Source organism: Amphibalanus amphitrite, unplaced genomic scaffold (assembly GCF_019059575.1).
Source record: "Amphibalanus amphitrite isolate SeventyFive unplaced genomic scaffold, NRLGWU_Aamphi_draft 000613F_arrow, whole genome shotgun sequence".
Taxonomy (NCBI): domain Eukaryota; kingdom Metazoa; phylum Arthropoda; class Thecostraca; order Balanomorpha; family Balanidae; genus Amphibalanus; species Amphibalanus amphitrite.
The window spans coordinates 301881-321898 of record NW_024882107.1 but is presented as its reverse complement, the minus strand read 5'-3'; the positions used below and the strand labels follow the sequence as shown (position 1 = coordinate 321898).

The window sequence follows — 20018 nt, the reverse complement described above, 5'->3', positions numbered from 1 at the left end:
CCCGGAGGCGAGACACGCGAAGGGAACAACGTGAATGCCTTATACCATCGGGCAATGTTAGCCAAAGCGCCAGCGGTCGTGTGCAGCAACCATCGACCTGCCCGGTCACATTGGAACGAATTTGATTATGAGTCGTGTGAATTTCGTAAATACGACGGGAACTTCGGCCTGGGCCTCTTTTTCTGTGGGATCGAGAAAAACCCAACGTTTTAGTGAAAGTTCGGAAGGATGTCGTTTTATAGGTCGGCTAAACGATGAAACCCGATTCAACAAACTCGTGACTGAGCATAATGGAGGTGGAATAGCCGAGTATCGCGCTATCATGTGCACAACAGTTGAATGTGTAAGAATTGTATGTGCCTACTCATTTTCCTTTCCTGTCAAAACGTATTGTCGAATGTCGAACACCACCGTCGAATAGAAATATACCGAGACAATAGCGTGGATATTGGATCAAAATTTGGAACAATAGCCAATACGATTGAAAACTTTCCGGGAAAAGACGTCACAAATATGCCCTTCTATACCGGCAAAAATACGCATATACCTAAGTGCGCGAGTGCGCCGACAATAAAATTGTTAGCACACACTCAATGTATGAGATGATCAAGTCAGCGGTAGCACTAAATGTTGCATAATCAGCCTCCAGCGCCGATTATGCAACATGCAATCCTTATCGAGCCGTTACGTGTTCATCCGACGAAGTAGCTGCACGAACGAATTTAATTATAATTCAGTGGCGGCGCTGAAGGCTTGACAGGGCAAGCACTAAGCAGGCAAAGTGACTTCGAATACACGGCACAAATTATGGGTTCCCGTGCATCGTAAACAAAACACGGCCAAGAAGAGGATTCACGTAGTTTTCGAGAGATTTTAATCGAGAGTAGGTACTCAGTACTCACCTCCGACGAAATTTCGGACGGCTACCTCCATGCTCCCTCCTTTGTGCCCTCTCGTTGGCACGCGACCGATCGCCGACTCAGCACCACCACTACTCGGGTTCCTCCGTCGGGACGGCACCTCCCGCACAGCTGACACCGGCGCCACTGGCTCCCGGCGCCCGGGCGGCCGGCTCGGCGGGGGGCGGAGACCCGCCGCCAGCTACCCCACAGCCGGCTCCCGTCCCCGACCGTTCAGCGGGCGACGCGAGCGCCACGCGGCGGCAGGTGCGCAAACTGCTGGTTCACCTGCAGTTTCACTGCACCTGCCTGTCTTTCTAGCATCACTCCAGACTCCGATTCAGGATCCGCAGTCCTTTTACAAATGATTCACTAGTGCTACATTGCTTTCTATGAATCACATTGCACTTTTGTTCCCCTGGCCCCGCCCCTTCGCTGCATTAATGATGAAGTGGAAAGCCGGGGTAATTTACCCCCTAGACCTTCTTAATCGTGAATCACCTCTAACCGCAGCTCGCATTATCCGCATTGTTCGATTGGGTGTAGGTATTGTTTGTGCACTGTGCAGTTTCATTACAGTTTTCCTATGGACTCTGGAAAATTCGTTGATGTGTAATATAGGAGCTACTTCGAACATAGAATCCTCTGGGCTTGATGACTGACTGATTTCCGGGACGTCCCTCATTGCCAGCGGTTTTCCAGTAACGGTCAGAGCATGTAGCCCACCACTCCCTTAGGAACACACACCATGGATAACCGAGTAACGTGTATTGTAGTTCGATGATGCGACTGTCTTCACTGGCAATCTGAATGCTGCGGTCGCCGGGGCGCGCGCGGCCCGTGGCCCTCGCCCCTGCCCTGACGTCAATACCCGCCTACTGCAATCACTCGTGGCCGTAGCCCCATCCGGGTACAATGTCATGAAATCGACCCCCCCCCCCCCCCCAGCAATCTAATCCGTCATCACGAAACTCCAGAAACGATCCACCACTCGACACCAGCTCCTGGCAGCATCGGTATGCCTCTGCACCGCACAAACAAACAATCAGCGCCAGCCGGAGCCCTGGCCGCTCCGGCCAGAGTCCCCATACATGGATCAAGTAGTCGCCACATCACATCTAGAACACTACAGGTACCGCATGGAACGACGAATACCAGATACAAATAGTAACAAACGACTCGTCTGGCAGGATCGTCCACGACTCGTCTCTCACTCTCACTCGCTCCACCGCTCTTCATACACACACAGTGCGTAAACAATACACACGCGCTCTCCGCACGGTGCGAGCCGTGCGCGGCGCTCTTCATCAGACCGACACAGGCACACTCAGACTGACACACACGCAGACACAGAGTCCGGGCGGAGGTCACAGTGGTGTACGGGCACCGCTACCGAGTCGACCGGCCGCCGGCGGCCGGCCGACCCGCCCTGCCCAGCTGCCTGAGAACGCTGGCGCGCCGCGCCGCCACTATACCAGGCCGGCGTCCTTGGCCATACTGTAGAAGGCCGAGCTCTTGTCTGCCAGCAGCTGCGACGGCGGCGCCATCTCCTTGATGCGGCCCGCGTCCAGTACCATCACCCTGACGGCCGAGGAGAGTCGGTCAGTTCCGGGGTGAGGGACAACATAGCGCACAATTAAACCACCAGTGATATTTATTCACTTTCGATGACAACACAAAAGCAAATATTCTAAATAGCCAGACGTTTCGGCCTCAGTGTGCCTTCGTCAGTGACGATATCAAGATACTAATACATGAATAAATTAATCAATATCTTTTTCACTTTCAAAGTACACATGACCTGGACATTTTTTAACCATTCTGCACATGGGACTGCAGTCTCTTGTGCAGAATGGTTAAAAAATGTCCAGGTCATGTGTACTTTGAAAGTGAAAAAGATATTGATTAATTTATTCATGTATTAGTATCTTGATATCGTCACTGACTAAGGCACCCTGAGGCCGAAACGTCTGGCTATTTAGAATATTTGCTTTTGTGTTGTCATCGAAAGTGAATAAATATCACAATGTCTGACACGATACATGAGCCACCAGTCTATTGACCGAGGAACTCGGCGAATCCGTACCCCGGGTGAGTGACGATTCGCTGCTTAACCAACAGGCCGAGCTACACATCCATCACGCGACGATTCATCACAAATTTTCAACCTACGGATCCCAATTACTTCACAGCCCGAGACCAAGCTTGGCGCTACACAATGGCGCAAATCCCGTCCCTTCCTGTGCCCTATTGGGACGGTTAAAAAAGTAGCTTCTTCTAGCCTCCTTACTGAAGCTCTCCAAAGATGTATCCCCTCCTCTGCCCATACCTGGTGCTGTCCATGATGGTGTTGAGCCGATGCGCGATGGTGAGCACGGTACAGTCGGCGAACTCTGATCGGATGGTGGCCTGGATCAGGTCGTCCGTCTCCAGGTCCACCGCTGCTGTGGCCTCGTCCAGCACCAGAATCTTGGTCTTACGGAGCAGCGCGCGGCCCAGGCAGATCAGCTGACGCTGGCCCACGCTGTGAGAGACAGGGGTCGGGTCAGGTCAGAGCGTGGTACAGGCAGATTAGCTGACGCTGGCCCACGCTGTGAGGGACACGGGTCAGGTCAGAAAGTGGTACAGGCAAAGCAGCTGACGCTGGCCCACACTGCAGGGCACGGGTCAGGTCAGCAGCGCGCGGCCCCGACAGATTAGCTGAGACTGGCCCACGCTGTATGGGACATTGGTAAGTTTAGACCAGGGCGTCGTACAGACATGTAAGTTTTAGCCCAGCCCATGTGACTGGCTTGTCACCGTAACGCCCCACCCCTGACCTAGGGTCAGTTCCGCATCCGAGTCAGAACTGAGGTTACTACAACCCCCAGTCGATACTGAGTTGAGATTGCACAAATCCTAACGGACGGTTCTTGAATTGAATCCTTGACCCGAGGTCATTGATGGTCAAAACCGTCCCTGACTCTGACTGAGGCTACCACTTCCCCATCCCTGACCTGAGGTCAGTATCCCGTTCCAGCCACTGACCTGAGGTCAGCGATTACCAGAGTGCCCCTCCCCAGCCACTGACCTGAGGTTGCCGCCGCCCTCGCTGATCTCATGCTGCAGGCCGGCGGCCAGTCCCTTGACGAACGTCTTCAGATGGCTGTGCTCCAGGGCGGCCCAGACCTGGTCGTCCGAGTACTGGTCGAACGGGTCCAGGTTCTGGCGCAGAGTGCCCGAGAACAGCACCGGGTCCTGGCGAGGGGCAGAGGAGGGCCAGTGTCACATTTGAAACGGGTGTGGATGAACGGTGTCGCTTGAACTGATGTGTCATGCGCGAGTGTTTCAAAGTTAAATTTTGTTTTGGGAGTCAGAGAGGGAAATTCCACCCAAAGGAACAAGGATGACGATGAAATGTTTCCGCTCAAATCAGTCACATGCCTAAATAATAACGATGGAAAATCATCTTTAAAAATACGTAGGTATACGAGAGGACAAACGATGATGAGTACAATTATAGAACTTTCAGACACGCTAACGCCACACGCCGTGCGCCACAGCCGCTGGCGCTCCGAGACACGCACCTGCGGGATGATGGTGATCTTGGACCGCAGGTCATGCAGGCCGATGTCGCTGATGCGGATCCCGTCCAGCGTGATATCTCCGGCGGCCGCCTCGATGATGCGGAACAGCGCCAGCGTCAGCGACGACTTGCCGGCGCCGGTGCGGCCGACGATGCCGATTTTCTCGCCGCCAGCAATGTCGGCGTCGATGCCCTTGAGGACGAGCTCGAGTCCGGGCCGGTAGCGCGTCTGGTAGTTGTTGAACTGTACGCGGCCCGACTGCGGCCACTCGGGCGGCGGCCGCGGCCGGCTCTCGTCCACCCAGACGGCCTCCTGGGGCGTCTCAGAGTACTCCTTGATGCGCTCCACGGCCACGATGTTGGTCTCGACGTCGGACGTCATGCGCACCAGCCAGTTGAGCGTCTGCGTCACCTGCATGGCGTAGGAGACGGACATGCCGACCAGGCCGACGTCGATTGAGTCGCGGGCCAGCACGGCGAACAGCGAGGCGAAGAAGGTGATGCAGGTGCCGATCATGTCCAGCCGGAACGACAGCCACCTGATGGAACGAGGGAGAGCGGGGGTCAGGTACAATCGGAGCATTGAAAACATCTACAAAGGTTATATTAACTTGGAGGGAGGTAGATCGGGGGTCACAGTGTTGCATTCGACGGCAGAGGGGGAGAGAACAAATGTTTGTCAGAAATCAGACAGAGACGTGGAGGAAAGTCATCCGTAAGCTTCAATTTCCAGTTCCGCGAGGGAGATGAAATGTCAACTGGTTGAGCCAGTGAGGCCAGGGAAGACGGGGCAGCCTGGACTGTGGACCAATTGGGACAGACAGCAATCGTAATGGTTGAGATTTATGGGGCCTAACGTGGATATCATTGGAGACGGTATTCGTGTGACGACATTGAACTGAGATACGACGCAGTAAGTAAACAGAGGCGGACCACTGTAATGCGTTCCAGGAACAAGGTGAAGTTCCCAGACATTTACAGGTAGTTATGCCAGACGAACCTACATCCATCCTCCGCCCTCCCTTAAACAGTGTCCGCATTGCAAATGTCACCCAAATCTGCTGGCTGAAATTGACGGGCCTGTCCTTGGTATGTAAGTCATTCTTTCCATCCAATGCTGAATCTGGGATTACCCGTAGTCCTGTGACCATTGGCGGTCTATTAGCAATCTGTTTTTTCCTTTTTGGGTTAGGTCGTTTCGGTCTGACAAGACCATTTCAGAGCCAGAAGGGTGATAGGAACTAGGGGGAGACATTGGTCTGGGCGGGCACTCTAGGGAGTCAGCGGGGCTGAGCCCGTCCGAATGGATAAGCCAATTAGCCCCCAAGTACTCTCTGCACCCGACTACGGGTGTGCTCCCCTTGGGAGCCGCGATGCTGTCCAGCCCGGACCGAGGGTTGCGACGGGGAGAAGGATTTGAATGTGCTGTGGATGCCCGGACGGGGTATTAGCAATCTGGTGAGGTCTGCAGTGATTTGTCTGTCCAGGGTAGCTGGTGAGTCGGAGCTCTAAAGGCCGCCGTCCACTGTGGCGGAATTCCGTCCGGAGTCCGTCAGGAATGTCGCCGCACGCTGACCGCATCCGGACCGCAGACGGAGAGCTCACGGACACTTGCTAACACTTTGTAAAGAGCAATTATCAGTTATTACAAAAGAAAGTATAGCAAGTTACTAGCATAACATAGTGCTGCCATGTCAAGGACATTATGTTTACTTACTTTATCTTGAAAGAGTTGAAATTATTTCTGAAATTTGCAATTGAAAACTCGAAGACGGAAGACTGTACCTGTCCGCGTCCGTTCCGCCTGCGTTCTCCGCAGAAAAGTTCAACATGTCGGACTTTGTTATTTCGTTTCCGTAGCAACCGCTTCCGAAACGCTTGCGGAGAGCTGACGGAAAATCAACAGCTGATTGCCGTTCGGATGCGGTCCGGACGGAGCGCACACGATTTCCGTACGGACCGGATGCGCCCATAGGGCTCTGTGTTAAATTCCGTACGGACCGCAAGCGTTCCGCATAGTGGACGGCGGCCTTTACAGCTGCTCGCACGGACGTCTTTCTTTAGCTCCATCCGCCCGAGGTCTGGTGACCAGTGGTGGCGATTTACCCGCGGTTCTCACCTATTAGCGATCATGGACGGATAGTAGCAGGCCTGGTTGTCGTCCACCTTGGCCTCCGACTGCAGCACAAAGTCCTGCACCTTGCCGTAGGCGCGGATCGTCATAGAGCCTAGCGGGAGACACGAGGGCAGGTCAGAAATGGCGTCAGATAAAGAATTCGGGTGAGAAAGTACAGAACAGAGCTTTGACAACGCTTTACTGTATAAGCTAAGAAACTGCAGTTAACTGCAAAGGAAATTATAGCGCACCGAATCACCGGGTAGGCAATGGCATTGTTCACAGCTGATGCGACTGAGTGCAAAGAAAATGTTCCATGTGCCATGGAATGCAACACTGATACACCGGCAGCCCAGTAGGCCGGGCACGTGGCGTCTCCTGTCTCGCCTAGCACCTGCACTACGCCTAGCTCTCAGCATTGCGCTGCCACTAACCTGTAATGGTCTCGGAGAAGTGTGAGTAGATCGGTGACCGGGAGACCGATTCGAGTCGCTTCAGCTGCCGCGAGGTGGACACGTACACCAGCTGCGAATGACAGGGAAAGTGTCAGTCTTAGCGTCTTACAATCGTCATATCAGGAGACAACGACCACTCTGCGAGCAGCTACAGTGGCAAAATGTGAGAGAAAAACAGGCTTCGGTGTCTTGGACAAAGTTATACGCCCTAGGAAATGTACAATTTCACGTACAGTTGACACCGTAGTTGTGACATCCATGAAAGCTACGCAAGATCTATCTCTTCCCGACATAGGCTCAATTCGTTCCTGCGTTGCAGTAAGAGTCATTCCAACCTTCCTCCCGCCAGCGATGGCGTTACGCCACGACAGACGGCGGTTTGCCCGGTTTACCCAGCTCCAATGGTCTACCCTGTTTTACCCTGCTCTGACTGACCTGCATGAAGTAGTAGACTCCGAGAAGAGGTATCACCACGGCCAGGAAGATGGGAGTGGCGTAAATGATGGCAAAGAACGTACCCAGCACCTGGAGAGAGCGAGCGGGGGAGACGAAGAGGGGAGTAGTTAGCCAGACTGCACCACACTGACCTCCCACATCGCGATGTAACTGGTACTCGGTAAAGTACGTAGTCATATTGGCAGCATTAGAAATGGCATTATGACTCAAAAGTGAACAAAACTGAGAAATTAAAATATTACCAGCACGTATAATTACAGAAAGTACAAAAGTAAGTAACGCATACTGAATAGGAACAAATTTACGTATGCTGCTCTAGATTGTCACAAGTAAGCAACACACCCAGATACGGACAAAAAAGCCCATGATGTAAGTGGCGATCGAAACTGTAGCACCTCGATATGACGGACTAAAAAACGGAAAACCAGAAGCATACAATCTCTCCAGCGCGACGACCCACGGTAGCAGTTGCCTGATCTGCAAAAACAAGTCCTCCTTTATAGTTTCTGTCAAGGTACTTGACGGAACCAGCCACCAGTCACCGACGGATAACTTGTAGTGCCACCTGCAAAATGACGGTGCAAAAAACTCCCGGACGGACTTGCCAAAGCACCGAGCAAGAAACTCTGAAAACCGTGAGGCAGATCCTGTCGACAGATTGACGGACCGACAGAACCCAAAGACGACACGCCCGGACGGACGAAACACGCAACCCAAGCACCGCCGAACCAATTCTGGCTCTAACGGGACGAAACGAAGCAATCCATCTCACCAGGACAATTCCCGTACACTACTTTCCAATACCTTCCAGTCCGACAGACTAGCGACGTCATATCTCCCTGCTCAAAGACAAGACTCCATGACCAAGAACTCCCGGACTCTCAGCGAACACAAACTCCAGCTCCGGTCTACCGACTGCCACGGTCAACGTCCACCTACAGAGAAGAGACAGTTAATCCAGGAGCGGATGTTGAACGGCAGCGTGTTGTCCATCATGTCTACGTCCTTGCTGAACCGGTTGACGATACGTCCCAGCGGCGTGGTGTCAAAGAACGATAGCGGGTTGTGGAAGAGCCGAGACAGGATGTGGCTGTGCAGAAGCTGAGACGCGCGCATCATGCCGTAGGCCATCACAATAGACGGGAAGAGCACGAACAGAGCTGCCGGGGGAGGTCACAGGGTTAGACGTGGGTCACACACGGGTCACTGGGAGGTACAGGGGTCAGGGGTCCCTGGGGGGGAGGGGGGCAGGCTTCCATGGTTCACTGAGGGAAGGGCATAGTCACTGGTCAGTCAATAGCTGTCACATTAGCATCGCGCTATGGCAGCCCGCCGCTAAGGTCACTTACGACAACGAAGGTCATGATGAAGCCGCGTATCACCATCGGCATCGTGTTGTCCAGCACGTCCACGTCCTTGCTGAAGCGGTTGATGGTGCGTCCGAGCGGCGTGGTGTCGAAGAACGACATGGGCAGCCGGATGACGTTGTGCATGAGATCCGAGTGCATGATCTGGGCGCCGATCAGCAGGCACGTGTAGAGCGAGAACGCGGCCAGCACGGAGAACACGGCTGAAACGCAGACAGAAGCCGGCCGGCCGCGTCGAGCAGCGCCCGAGCGCAGACAAACACGGGACGGAGCGGCCCCGACGGGACAACCCGGACGACACACGCAGAAAAGTGGCGTGATACCACTGGCAGTTCAGAGGACGGAGGTATATCGGGTGGACGGACAATAAGTGATGACGGGGAAGGGGGCGACACAGGAAAGGGCGGAGACAGGGAAGAGAGACAACTGGGACAGATATGGGACATTTACGGAGGGGTGGTGCATGAACTTTACAATCCAGCTGGCATGGAGGACAAGGCACACGGGCTGGGAGACTGACAGACTAGACAACACGGGAGACGACCATTGACCAGGGCGTAATGGTAACGCAGTACGAACCAAAGCAGTTTATCGACAGCCGGAGACAGTGATCAGGACAACGACAACGTGAGACAAAGCACGAAGCAGACACCAGACTCTTTTTATCATTCTTACCTTCTATCGCTTCCAATAAGCACACATCCATAAAAAACTCATACCGCGACTAGTGTCATCAATAACAATAAACATTATTCACACGTCTTCTTAAGGTTGACCAAGGTTAACAGCCAACGAACGGCAAAGATCAGCAATGGTCCCCGCTACCGGCAGCCACTACCTAGCACGATCGTCTTGTACCGTGCGTCCACCCCTCCACCGTCGTCCGCCGCCACTCACCCTGTCCGAATCCTAATGCTCCGTACACTCCCAGGTAGACGTTACGCGTGTGTGTGTCGTTGAAGTGTTCCACATCCTCAGTCCAGTTGGAGAGCCAGATGTTGGAGCCGACGCTGCACGCCTGTGGGGAGGAATGAGATCAGATCTAAATAAGGAGAACAGAGCGACTACTGATGACGGTGTGAACTCACAGAGGCAGCTAAATTAGAATTTCCCTTCCGGCGTGTCGCCGGCGATGGTGAAACAAAACTGGCTACATTAATGTATGAAGCAATAAACATTCATGATTACCATCAAACAATGTCAATTATAGGCAAACAAATGACGTATTACAAAAAAAGGAGACTAGGGAAGACAGTGGGAGGGTTACAACACTAATCGGCCTTCCCCTACATGGTTCCACTCGTACCTGCGCAGCGACGTACAACATGAAGGTGAGCATGGTGAGGAAGACGCCGACCGACTTCATGTAGTACCAGTAGACTGCCAGCTGGACCTGTCGACACAGAGCGGGCAAACAGACGCGTTAGACGCTGTATCTACACCACATACACACATACAAAAAAGCCCGTCGGAGGGCTCATTGAATAACACACAACAGTAACATACGACCAATCAACTGACCAAAACAGGGCAGAATGGGAAATAACAAATGGAAAATAATAATGGGAAATAAGTGCCATGAGTTAGGTAGTTCCACCTGCTTAAATGTCTAACAGTCATGTCCTTACATCAAAACATTCACCACAACTACCTACCACATTCGTCTCCATTCTCAGTCGAAAACCACCCACGTCGTTACACCGGTGCCCGTAACGATTCACCCACCTTTCCGGTCTCGGATTTTTCCACCTCGATCAGCTTGGCGCCGGCCTTCTGTTCAGTAGCGGGGGCGACCGGCTGCGGTTGCAGGGTCTGCTGAACGGCCTCGTCCTTAGTCTGACTGCTCTTACGGCGACGTAAGCTGCCGTTTCGCTCTCCGCTGATCACAGACGCTGACCTGGAGGGACGGGGTCGGCGGGGAGGGGTTAGCGGGTGATGGGACAGAGCCGGTGATATCAGAGGAGTATAGCATGGAGCAGTCAGCAGCTAGGTAGGTTATAGGATCAGCGAAGGGGAATTGTGACGAAATACTGTGGACTGGGTAACTGAGTGGGGGCCGGGAACTTTCACTAACTAGACTGAAGCTAAAAGCATCAATACATTAGGTAATAGGTATGCATATTTAACATGAAGTCGCCAGAGCCGCGGTCACAATCCTCAGACCACGAGCGTACTTCTTCCAGCGCAGGCACGTCACGGCTCATATCGAGATCTGGCGTCCTTTGTAGGTCCAGCACCTCAGCAGTGTCGCGTATCTGCACCACTGACAGCACCGACGGCAAGACAGCTACACCGGTGGCATTCCTTGCCTGGCTGGTTCACGGACAGGGCGAGGGAGCGCCTGCAGCCAGCGCTTCTGCGCAAGCATTAGGTGCCCGTGCAAGACGCCATGCAAAGCGCAAGGCAAAACGCAACTAGCAGCATAGAATGGTGCATGACTGCTCATGTGCCTTTTGATGCGATCATGACGTGTGATGCGTATGCCCGCGATAGGGTGAGCTCCTACTTTTTGTGGCTGTCGGTAACGGTATATTAGCCGATAATTAAAGGGACTATCCCACCTTTAACATGGGGTTTGAGTTGAGATAGCCAAGTTTGCGGCGAGGTTCAGAAACCACTATCTATCTAGGTTGCAACCCCCGCGGCCTTTTGGTGTTGAAGAAATTCGTTCCCTTCATTTGAAAATGGGCCTTGTGCAAGGCCCTATCTTCAACATGGAGCGACCGTTAGTGTGACGTCACCTCGTTTAGTCATTCTGATTTAAATGGGTTTGTTCGTTGAAAAATCGCTTAAAACTTGGTCTGAACTTTGTTGTGGTGCCTACAGAGTAAAAAGAATCAGCTTTATGACAGCAATGTGGCCTGGGGAAAGAGGTAATTTTGGGCTGTGACGTCACATATTTGAAAGTTTGTGTTTGGAATATGGGAAGCCTAAGATGTTTAATGAAAAATAAATGCCAGAACCGTGTTCCTGGTCATCCAATCTATAAAGTCGGGCACAATTTAACTGGTTTTAACAACATTTTAGAAGGTGGGATAGTCCCTTTAAATCGGCTCAGAGTATATGGCCGTGCAGAGACTCCATGCAGCACGCACAGGAAGGGACCAAGTGGACATTACCAACCTGCTGCTCTTCACTTGTATCGTGTGGACCGACGTGATCGAGTGCCGAGAGCCGAGCAGTTCGGTCACCTCGTCACTGTAACCGGTCAGGTGGGAGGGTTAGGGGATGGGCCGCGCACGTTATGAAGCCTGCCGCGGGAACCGGTACTGTCTTGGATACAATAGCAGGCGCGTACCAGCCAATACGGCACACCCAACCCAAGAGAGAAAGCCCATCACTCGTCGAAGCCCGCATCCAAAAGACGAATACCCCGAAAGCAGAAGCAAGAGTTAGACAAGCACCAATTTAGACATCACACAATATCAGCAGGATCTTCAATGGCAGTAAGCTGCTCATTCACTCACTCAAAACACATGCTTTTAGTTCGCACCTTCGCCAGTTATTTCAAACCCAGTTATACAGGACAGGATAGCCTGACACCAACACCTGGCATCGCCCTGTAGGATCACCCTAACACAACAAACCATCACCGTTACATTCGCAACTCCACCTCCTAGGCATCCTGTGTGAACCCAGCCTTGCAGCTGCACCACCCGTCAGTCCGCCCGGGGTGAATAAAGCGCACTTTACACCAGCCTAGCTGGCTCCACCCACCTCTTCAGTTCCGGTATACTGCCGTCTTCGCTGGGGCATTCGGACTCGCGTTTGACGCGGGACATCTGTCGCTGCAGCTCCTGGCGGCCCATAGTCTCCTCCAGCTGGTGCTTGATCTCATCCAGTTCTGTCGAAACAACAGGGCGATGTGAATAGAGGCATAAGGGGATGAACGGAGGCGTCAAAAGCCATCTTTAGGTATGATGATACAACTTCAGTTATGGTGGATTGATAGTAAGGTTGCAGCCGAGAGAATCGAACGAATGCATTGGGACACAAGTAACCGCCCCAAATGTCACGGCGCAGACCTGACAACTGAGCCGCAGAAGCGATGCTGCCAACGTGTCAATCCCTTTTGAAACGGAATCACTCTCTGGAATTGAGCGATATAGGTGTACGACTCAAATGGCAGATAGAGTTAGCAGCCGGAATAGGCGAGATGGAAAACTGGCAGCCTGCGAGTCAGCTGCGTATGTGAGCTGCGCAGCCCGGTTGTAAAAAGGAATTGACGAGGTGAAATCGGAGGCGGTACAAATAAAGACTCGCTGTGATCTGTAACATCCTTTTATCCGGTAACCATACCTAGATCATCAAATGAACTAATCTCACTTTCCGGTCCAATGTCACTGGAAAGGTGTAGTTGATCTCCTTAGAAACTTTTCACAAAGCATGCTAATGAGCAGAGTATTCTTAGCAAGCCCCCAAATGCCCAGTCTTAGATGGGAGTTTAACTACAACTAAATACGTCTGATAAAATCTGCAGCAGGTTCTTGCCTTGAGAACCGTTATCCTCGAATACAGGGTGACACAAAAAGCGGTCATCACCAAAATTCGAATAACTTCAGAAGTTTTATTCAAATCATCACCAAACTTCGGCCACTTTAGGTCACACCTATGTAGCAGACATCCACCAAGTTTCAAGTCTTCACTACGAATACTTTTAGTACAGTGTGTGTTTTACTGACGCTCCACAATGTGCTCCAGGTGAGCGCCCCGGCGCTGCAGGGCGTAGGCACACCTGCATCCGGCGGGCAAAGTTGTCGATAACCCGATAAGAATAACGTTTCTGGGGTAGCACACCCCCTGAGCACTGTCTCCAGAGGCCATTGCACTCTGTAAAGTGCACAGCCATCGGGTTATCGACAACTTTGCCCGCCGGATGCAGGTGTGCCTACGCCCTGCAGCGCCGGGGCGCTCACCTGGAGCACATTGTGGAGCGTCAGTAAAACACACACTGTACTAAAAGTATTCGTAGTGAAGACTTGAAACTTGGTGGATGTATGCTACATAGGTGTGACCTAAAGTGGCCGAAGTTTGTTGATGATCTAAATAAAACTTCCGAAGTTATTCGAATTTTGGTGATGACCGCTTTTTTTGTGTCACTCTGTACTATGCTTCATCAATTGAAACTTAAAAACCGTCACCAAACAAACATAATACCACAAACGAGGCTCATTGGTACCACGGAGTAGCCTTCGATCATTTTCAAAGAAACAAAAATACGACTCTCACCGAAACTACGCCCGACACCGGACTATAACTACGCCCCGAAAAAGGGGTGATCTCCGCTGCTTCTCGGCGTTTGTGGGATCGTCGAGAGTTTTGTACTTATGCGCTCGGCAGTCGGAGGCAGAGCGGCGGAGCGGTGGGGAGCCTCCGCTCCTCTGTCGGACGGACTGACGCGCGCGGGTCCGCCGTTCGACCCTGCACAGTGCGGTAGTGGGAAATAGAAGACGGGAGCTTCGGCGTTGGAGTTGAGTCGTCCCGTGTAAACTGTACACCCACCGAAATATACCACAAGCGCCAGTTGTGATCAGAGGCTTAGCCGATTATCATGGCTAAGGGTGACGCGAAGCTTTACCAGCACAAAGCGTTACGATTGATAGCTATAATTGTGCGTTTGGAAAGAAAACTCCATCCCCACTCACAGGCCGACTTTCTTCTTGACTTCCCTCCCTCCTTTTCATTCCAACATCACTGAAGTTACATCAGTCGCAGTAGCCCATAGCGACTGAACATGCCGTATCTCTCTCACCCTCTACGTCCTCGTCTTCGCCGGCCTCTGTCAGGTACTGGAGCAGGAACTCGGAGAAGGCGCCCTTGTTGTCCATCAGCTGCTTGTAGGGCCCCGTCTCCGAGACGCGGCCCTCCTTCAGCACCGTGATGGTATCCGTGTATGGCAGGTAGGTGATACCGTGCGTCACCAGAATGCGAGTCTGTGCGGGGGAGAGACCGGTTAGAACAGGTCACGGAAGGTCCCATATCAAAGGTCGCGGATCAACAAAAGAAGGACAATGTTAAACAAGAATCAATGGATAAAACGGAGGGAAACGAGAATCTTTCTTATTCGTTTTGCTTGCGATTCTCCCAACTATGGTGCTCAACAGTCAGCAGACGAGCAGATGCAGCTGTTAGAAATTACAAAGTAACATGACTTCCTGCTGGAACAAAAGTATCACTCCTCACAAACACAGCAGACTGACCTTTTTGCTGAGCATGCCCTCGGGCCCGATGACGTTCTCGAAGATGTGTTTTCCGACGTGCGAGTCGACGGCCGAGAGCGGGTCGTCCAGGAAGTAGATGTCGCTGTTACTGTAAACGGCGCGAGCCAGCGCCACGCGCTGCTTCTGGCCGCCAGACAGGTTGATACCCTGTGGAGGCAGAAGGTGGGTCAGAGGTCAGAGGTCAGAGATCCGAGGGACACCACGGTAAGAGGGATGGGAGCTGAATCTCTACATGGAGGCTAACCTATCCCACTATAGGGCCAGCACATACCTTACTCGGCCATCCACCCACCCAATGCGGCACATAAAGAGAAATCCACGTCGACTTCGAGACACTTCATACATTTATCTCCACACACACACACACACACAAATCCCGAAGCACACACACCACCTCTTTTATTGTTGCAGCTAACGAATACATTGTCATTATCATCGAAATTACCAATGTCTTACAACTGCTCTTCCCGGCCCGACCCCAGGGCGCGTCACCCCAGCGTACCTTCTCGCCAATTTCGGTCTTGTCTCCGCCGGGCAGCATGTCAAAGTCGCTCCGCAGCGCGCAGGCGTCCACACAGCGGTTATACAGGTCCTCGTCCAGCGTCCGGCCGAACAGAATGTTATCCTTGAGCGTGGCGTTCTGGATCCAGGCCTCCTGCGCCACGTACGCCACATTTCCCTGTGGTGCACATAGGCGGGGGATGGGTCAGTGCGGCACATTTGTCCCCGTCAGTTGATACAGAAAACACGCCCAATGGTGCAGGCGGAATGATCATTCATAACATGAGAAGCATGAATCATGGTAACGAATGGTAATGGAGTCATAATGGAATAAAATGGATCACATAGATCGTTGGCAGCAGGCATGAACTTCACGGCATATTCTATTTACCACCACTAAATTACGTGGGCATCCACTTATAATTCATTTAGTTTTCCATGACTATTTCCGTCATACTATATCCACCGATGTACTATAATTCCTTCCGTGCTAAATTATATCCTTAGGATATGGCTTATAACCCATGTCCTACAGCCCTTCCCGGTCCCGCCACCGACTGCGTACCTTGGTGTTGACGCGTCCGCCGACCTTCTCCATCTCTCCGAGCAGCGCGCTGAGCAGGGACGACTTGCCGGAGCCGACGGTGCCCACCACGGCCACCAGGCTGCCCTCCTTGACACGCATGTTGATGTCCTGCAGGTAGGGAGTGGACTCGGGGTCCCAGGTGAACGTGCCGTTCTCCACCACCACCGGGTCACCTGTGAATGGGGGGGGGGGGGGGTCAAGGAGGTTATGTGGGGGTCTGGACGGGGTTACGTTGCAAGAAAGACCTAGAGCTCAATTTCTTCTTGCACTCCGTTGATGCATGATGCACAAAAGAAGAAGATGAAAACATAATATAAGCAACCACCTGAGCCAATGTCCATCGAACTGCTGGAAAGGAGGAGGAAGATGAAATTTAACACCGCTCGTAACAGCTACAACCGGCCAGTATGGCCGCTATAACAGATACTCCAGAACACCTGTCCGCACACAAACGGTACAGATGCGACACTACCCGACTTCCGGCCCGGGACACTCCCACGGCACCCTGGCGGCACTTACTCTCAGTGGTGTCGTGAGACACGGCCTGGTCGTCCAGGTCGTCACTGTTCAGGTACTTGTTCATACGCGTCAGCGACACGTTGGCCTGGCAACGGTGGAATAAACAAGTCAGCAGGGTGAGTCAGCAAAGATGGACGACAACGAACTTGACGTGAATTAGCCCTATAATTGGCTTTACAACGCATTCACCCTAAAAGGCATTAATCAAGCTTTTCCAGAAAGTAAAAGACATCGAATAACTATTAAAGGCTTAACAAAATAAATCATATAAATGAAAAGACAATAAACTGAAACAATCAACGAAGATAAAAGTACGTTACAAACTTTCCAAGGTAAGCACTAAGATATTACAAAGGGGCAGATGATTCAAAGCCCACCTTTCCGAGATCCAAAAAGGCAAAAGAAGGTTAAAAACTGGTATGCATGAAAAATAATACATAAGTAAGCAACGTAAAGCATTTACAGAAGCAAAACATGAGCTACCAGCATGCAGACCAACAAATACATAACCAGCTTAGTGCAACTCACCAGCCGAGCATGCGAAGGAATGTGTTAATTGCATCGGGGCAATGCGAAAAATGCGCCGAGAAAACAAAATTGTTTACAGACAAACGCTGAAAAATGTGTTGAGACCTTAGGCTAACTAAGGGCGAAAAGAAAAGGAAAACAATGTCGCAACGAAAGATAGTGAGGCGGTTTTATTCTAAATAAAATTAGAAAGAAAGTTGCTTGCAGTTAAATAAATTATATCTTGTATCATGTTAGTAAGTTTCTAGACCTCAACCCCCCCCCCCTAACAAAATACTGCAAGGCCAGTTACTCAGCAATCAGCATTCCCTCGGTAAGTCAGGCTCATAGCCGGCCTATCCCCGTAACGTGACGTCACCAATGATCTGTGACGTCATCAGTCCGACGTGACGTCACCTGCACGGCGCTGATGGTGATCATGGGCAGCATGGAGAGGGGGAAGCGCAGCGCGTTGAACAGTGCCAGCGCCACGAACGCGCGCCGACTGTCCAGTACGTTATCGGAGTCGACCAGTACGTAGGTGGCGAACGACGCGAGGCAGACCTGCCGGGGCGGGCAGACGACACGACGTACAGCGGACGGCCGGACGACACGGGACGCCCGGACGATACAGGCGGGACGGGACGGCCCGACGAGGGGGACGAGACACACACACACATACACACAGACGGACAAATGAGGACGGACGACGGCAACACACGAAACCAGAACACCCCAATAGCCGCTCATCTGAGACAGTGCCTTGCGGCATATCAGCTCTCCACGTAGATCTCTGGCGACGGCTTCCCATCCTGTCAGTCAATTCAAGTCCAGGCCCACACATCGCAGGCATTCCCCACAAAAGCGCAGCAACGATTGCCAGCGTAATATCCTCAAAAGCACAGCTTGTCCCAGACTTGGCGACCCCGCCGTATGGCCAGCGGAACTCGGCTTCCAGGACGAAAGACGACCCAAAGGCGACTCCCAAAACCGGGACACAGACAGCACGGTCTCCAGGACTGACCAGCGCCCCAGAGACTCAGCGACTCGGCGTCTACCTGTACTGTGAAGACGATCAGCATGGGGAGGAAGCTGAGAGGCATGCGCAGCAGGTTGAACAGCGAGAGCGACACGAACGCCTTGTCGGGCGTCAGGTAGTGGGGGTCGACGTCGTTGCCCGTCAGCACGTACACGGCGAACGTGATCAGCGTCACCTGCAGACAGGTGGCAAACGTGGTTAGTGATAGCTGCAGACACATGGCAAACGTGGTTAGTGATAGCTGCAGACTCGTGGCGCACGTGGTTAGTGAAACCTGCAGACTAGACAGCCAGAATCCCCTGCAGACCAGAACACGGTCAATGGGCTTCAGAATTCATGATGAGCCGACCCGGTTCGAAGGAACACTGGTCAGAGGCCGGGACCGATGATATTGACGGCTCCCTGGGTCTTGTAAGCTTGGTGTGGAGTCCAATACCGGCATATGGAGCGGTTGTCAGGTGCTAGTATCGACGTGCCATGGTTATTGATTGTCTTCAGGCTCGGTCGGCCGTAACAGTCAGCACTAAATGCTAGAATAGTCCGCCCCTGCCGTGGAGCTACCGGCTAAATTAACTGTAAAACATGCATCAGCTTTGCAGACAAGACGGACACGCTCGTCACCAGTATAGAAGCCACGCCAACCGAACAAACTGGCTAAAAAGAGCTAGTCAGTTGGTCAGTCACCAATGGAAATAAACTCGGATACACAATCGATAAATCGACCATTTCAGAACCCAAACGCCAGCATTGTTGTGACTTAGGTATCGACTGTCTGTGAAAACTTCTGATGTATATTTACGGGCGAGTGACGACACAGTCCCACCTTATCGTTCGCTGGATGCTAGCAGTCAAGTGCAGCCTGAAAACGATCGATCTGTGGGGCGTTGTGGGGGCAACCGACACACAGACCATGCCCGAACGATATGCAGGTAATAACAATACACCTCTTTGAATGTTTTTGTTTCTTTTGAAACGTTAAACGACCTGTGAGAGGCTATGACACCCCATACATTATATAGCTGCAGTTTGACACTAAGTCACGTTCATTATTCCCTCGCTACGTTATCTCACCCTCTATCTCCCCCTGCAGAGCACGGCGATACTCACCACGAACGGAGCGCAAGTCCAGATGAACGAGGTTCCGGCGTTGAGGTAGGCTGTCTTCCTGAGCACGCGGATCTCCTGCTGACGGATGCCGAGCACCTGTTCTTCGAAGGACGGCTCCCACGCGTACAGCTTCAGCACCTGGTCGGAGAGGTATCGACGGTGTTATACATAGCAAGGATAACTATTGATCTGCAAAGGACACCTATTGGAGGGGAAGATCCTGACAGCCTTCGCATGAAATTGACAAACTTAAGTACTTTTTGCATGCATGCATAGATCGTTACTGGAGAGCCACAAGTTATGGCTTATTTTAAAACGCTAAGATCACATCGGGAAGATCGAACGGCAGCCGACTGCGCACCTTAATGCCACTGAGGATCTCGTTCATCAGCTTCACACGCTGGTCCTTGTACTTCATCTGCTGCAGCTGCAGCTTCTTGGTGGCGTTGGCGATAAAGCCGTTCACAGGCATCAGTAGGATCATCACAGCCAGGCCAGCGAACACAGAGGGGCCTGGAAGACACCGGGGAAAAGTGGTAAAGTCACCCATCGAGACGCATTTCGGGTTCCTTAGAGTTAGGCCTAGATAAGACCGGCCAACCTACTCTCTTTTCTCCCGGACGCCGAGCGATGAAAGAGTTCAGCACGCAATAAGATCGCCGAGACTGGGATCTCTTCAG

The 20018-nt window shown here is 52.3% G+C and overlaps 2 protein-coding genes across 12 annotated transcripts in view; both read right to left on the bottom strand.

The window, feature by feature from the left end:
* LOC122363283 (basic proline-rich protein-like) overlaps positions 1 to 1026 on the bottom strand; it is a 41586-nt gene extending 40560 nt beyond the window's left edge. Inside the window, exon 1 of the mRNA XM_043332365.1 lies at positions 903 to 1026. Within this exon, the coding sequence (XP_043188300.1) occupies positions 903 to 933 (31 nt within the window). The 5' untranslated portion in view covers positions 934 to 1026. The remainder of the gene's footprint in view (positions 1 to 902) is intronic.
* A 626-nt stretch (positions 1027 to 1652) lies between these two features.
* Positions 1653 to 20018, bottom strand: part of LOC122363276 (multidrug resistance-associated protein 1-like) — a 107299-nt gene continuing 88933 nt past the window's right edge. For 3 of the 11 annotated variants that reach the window (XM_043332348.1, XM_043332349.1, XM_043332346.1), the window contains 21 exons: positions 19700 to 19851; positions 19339 to 19476; positions 17610 to 17756; positions 16686 to 16770; positions 16146 to 16339; positions 15582 to 15758; positions 15059 to 15226; positions 14611 to 14791; positions 12576 to 12702; positions 11982 to 12056; positions 10584 to 10755; positions 10165 to 10251; positions 9756 to 9876; positions 8841 to 9061; positions 7471 to 7560; positions 7015 to 7105; positions 6584 to 6692; positions 4466 to 5003; positions 3970 to 4136; positions 3229 to 3423; positions 1653 to 2480 (listed from right to left, as the gene is read on the bottom strand). In XM_043332348.1, coding sequence (XP_043188283.1) covers positions 2369 to 2480; positions 3229 to 3423; positions 3970 to 4136; positions 4466 to 5003; positions 6584 to 6692; positions 7015 to 7105; positions 7471 to 7560; positions 8841 to 9061; positions 9756 to 9876; positions 10165 to 10251; positions 10584 to 10755; positions 11982 to 12056; positions 12576 to 12702; positions 14611 to 14791; positions 15059 to 15226; positions 15582 to 15758; positions 16146 to 16339; positions 16686 to 16770; positions 17610 to 17756; positions 19339 to 19476; positions 19700 to 19851 — 3347 coding nt within the window. In that variant the 3' untranslated portion in view covers positions 1653 to 2368. Of the gene's footprint in view, positions 2481 to 3228; positions 3424 to 3969; positions 4137 to 4465; positions 5004 to 6583; positions 6693 to 7014; positions 7106 to 7470; positions 7561 to 8430; positions 8652 to 8840; positions 9062 to 9755; positions 9877 to 10164; positions 10252 to 10583; positions 10756 to 11981; positions 12057 to 12575; positions 12703 to 14610; positions 14792 to 15058; positions 15227 to 15581; positions 15759 to 16145; positions 16340 to 16685; positions 16771 to 17609; positions 17757 to 18250; positions 18407 to 19338; positions 19477 to 19699; positions 19852 to 20018 lie in introns of all 11 variants that reach the window. The other 8 variants (XM_043332344.1, XM_043332347.1, XM_043332353.1 and 5 more) reach the window with 6 other exon arrangements.